We start from the raw sequence: 3,138 nt of genomic DNA, 5'->3' as shown, positions 1-3,138 counted from the left end.
GACCATAATGCCCTTGTTCGGGTTACATTCCCGATTTTTCGATAACACCGAGTTTTGTCATTTTCTCAATTTCTCGTTTTTCTTTATACTAATTAATTAATTTTTCTTTGATATTTCTAATGACATTTATACTTCAATAGACGTTTATTTAAGTCTTAAAAATATTTTCCAGGGTTCCCCGCGGTCCAGGGCTAGTCAACGGTCCACGCCAGAACTTCTCGGTGCAGTCACCCATCGCTATGGTTCTCGGCTCGTTTAACTTGCTTACATTTCATTGCTATTATTTTTTCTTTGTTTTTATTGTATTATCTTTTCTTGTATTTCATTATTTTATGTCTCCTCACCAATATTTAAGTGTAGTTCTAGGCATCCTAGCTGTCCGGACAACACTGGTCACCAGAATAGTAGAACGCACTACCGAACATAGGGGTGTTACATCATCAGTTTTTTATGGGCTTGGATGAAGAAGGATACGGAACAGCGCGCTCTAATATTTTGAGCACTAAACCCTTGCCCAATTTGAATTATGCCTATGCTATGGTTGTTCAGCAAGAGCGGGTGCAAACTATGACACGAACCAAGGAAGAAAGAGGCAATCCTATGAGTTTTGCAATTCGAGCAGGTAGTCGAAATTCAGGGGGGGATAAAGAAAAATCCTCAATTTGTTCTAATTGCAACCAAGAGGGACATGATGCTGAAAGTTGTTTCCAACTAATAGGTTATCCAGAATGGTGGGGTAATAGACCACGTGGAACTTCTGCTGGACGAGGAGGTGGTCAAAAGCGTGGCAATGGAGCAGGACGTAGCAAGGGAGGAGTTGCTCGTGCCAACGCCACACAAGCAACTGGAGTTGATGGTGGGCGTGGAATTGTGACAGATTCAGATCGAAAGGGTCTTAGTGGATTAAATGAAGAGCAGTGGGCTACTTTGCTGGGCATGTTGAATTCTTGTCAGAATGGTGGCAATGAGAGGCTGACAGGTACGCAGAGGATATTTTATTGGATTATTGACATAGGAGCTTCCCATCATATGACAGGAATGTTGGCATTTTTGAGTAAATTACGTGACATTGTGCCATGCTCAGTCGGGTTACCTAATGGAGAAAAGACCTTGGTGGTGAAAGAAGGAACTGTGTTGCTTGGAGGAGACTTGAAATTGCAACGAGTCCTTTATGTGCCAAATTTGAATTGCAATCTGATCTCTGTATCACAACTACTTAATGATTCAAATTTGGTTATTCAACTCACTAACAAAATTTGTGCTATACAGGACCTAAATTCGAGGAACCTGATTGGAGCGGGTGAGCAACGCGAGGGGCTGTACTTTCTCAAGGGAGTGACATCGGTACATGCTTGCAAGGTAACTGATGTGGGGTCTTTTGAGCTTTGGCATAAGAGAATGGGTCATCCTTCTTATAAGGTGGTAGAGTTAATTCCAGAAGCTGGTAGCATAGTTAGGAAAACTAATAAAACTTGTGAAGTTTGTTTTAGAGCAAAGCAAACAAGAGAGATTTTCTTTTCTAGTGACAATAAAGCTGATGGTTATTTTGAATTGATACATTGTGATTTATGGGGACCTTATAGAGTCCCAACTTCTTGTGGAGCAATTTACTTCTTAACAATTGTTGATGATTACTCTCGTGCTATTTGGATATATTTGCTGAATGGAAAACAAGAAGTAGCTTGTGTTCTTAAGAAATTTGTTGTGATGGTTAAATGCCAATTTGAAAAAAATGTGAAAATTGTCAGAAGTGATGACGGAAGTGAATTTATGTTCTTGAAAGAATATTTTGATGAACAAGGGATGTTGCATCAGACTTCCTGTGTAGGAACACCTCAACAAAAAGGCCGAGTAGAAAGAAAACATCGCCATATTCTTAATGTGGCAAGAGCCTTGCGTTTCCAAGCAAATTTACCCATATAATTTTGGGGAGAATGTGTACTTGCAGCCGGGTATTTGATTAATAGGACTCCATCTATGTTATTAAATGGTAAAATCCCATATGAGATGCTCTTTGGGAAAGTACCTTCTTACAAACACGTTCAGGTTTTTGATTGTTTGTGCTATGCGCATAATCTGAATCAGGATAAAGATAAATTTGGTAGTAGAAGTCGTAGGTGTGTTTTTATTGGGTATCCATTTGAAAAGAAGGGATGGAGATTGTATGATTTGGAAACTAAAGAATACTTTGTATCAAGAGACGTGGTATTCGCTGAAACAGAATTTCCATATGCAAATGAGAAAACAGTGGGTGATGAACTCATTAAAAATGGAGTTGAGGAGTTGGGTGATGAAGTTGATGGTTTAGAGAACAACTTGGGAAAGGAGCACGATAAAAGTGTGGGTAGAGAAAATGAGGTGAATCCTGAAACGGAAGAATTGATCTATGAAAACAGTGAGGGAGTGGATAGAGGTGAAGTTGTTGAAGAGAAACTAGGTAGGGGACAAAGGGCCAAGCAACCTAGTGTTCGTTTGAAGGATTATATTACAAATGCCATCAAAATAAGCCCCTCGATATGCTCACCTTCCCAATCTGATTCCTCAGGTACGCCTTACTCTATAGCACATTATGTGGGTTATGATAAATTCTCTGCACAACACCGATGTTTTTTGGCAGCCATTACTACAGGACATGAACCAAGCTCTTATGCAGAAGCAGTTAAGGATGAACGGTGGAGAGTGGCTATGAGAAAAGAAATCCAGGCTTTGGAGGATAATGGTAGATGGACAGTTGAAAATCTACCATTTGGGAAGAAAGCAATAAGAAGCAAGTAGGTATACAAAATTAAATACAATTCTGATAGAAGTGTTGAACGATACAAGGAGCGGTTAGTGATATTGGGAAATAATCAAGTTGAAGGCATAGATTATCAGGAGACTTTTGCTCCTACAGCAAAAATGGTTACTATACGCACCTTTCTTGCCGTTGCGGCTGCAAAGAATTGGGAACTCCATCAGATGGATGTCCAAAATGCTTTCTTACATGGTGATTTGGAGGAAGAGGTTTACATGAAGATGCCGCCTGGATTTGCTTCTCAATCACCAGGGAAGGTTTGTAAACTCCGAAAATCTCTATACGGTTTGCGGCAAGCACCTAGATGTTGGTTTGCGAAATTGGCTGCATCTCTGAAAGCTTAT

General features: G+C 40.0%; 1 protein-coding gene across 1 annotated transcript; it reads left to right on the top strand.

The window, feature by feature from the left end:
• Positions 1-537: 537 nt before the first annotated feature.
• On the top strand, positions 538-1,690 carry LOC131183106 (uncharacterized). Its single transcript, XM_058153029.1, has 2 exons — positions 538-979; positions 1,270-1,690. Exons 1-2 carry the CDS (start codon positions 538-540, stop codon positions 1,302-1,304), a joined length of 477 nt encoding a protein of 158 aa, XP_058009012.1. The 3' UTR covers positions 1,305-1,690.
• Positions 1,691-3,138: the final 1,448 nt, after the last annotated feature.

The sequence above is a fragment of the Hevea brasiliensis genome, chromosome 1, assembly GCF_030052815.1.
Source record: "Hevea brasiliensis isolate MT/VB/25A 57/8 chromosome 1, ASM3005281v1, whole genome shotgun sequence".
In the NCBI taxonomy this organism is placed as follows: Eukaryota; Viridiplantae; Streptophyta; class Magnoliopsida; order Malpighiales; family Euphorbiaceae; genus Hevea; species Hevea brasiliensis.
The sequence above is the reverse complement of the archived record's forward strand: the minus strand, read 5'-3'. Positions and strand labels throughout refer to the sequence as shown.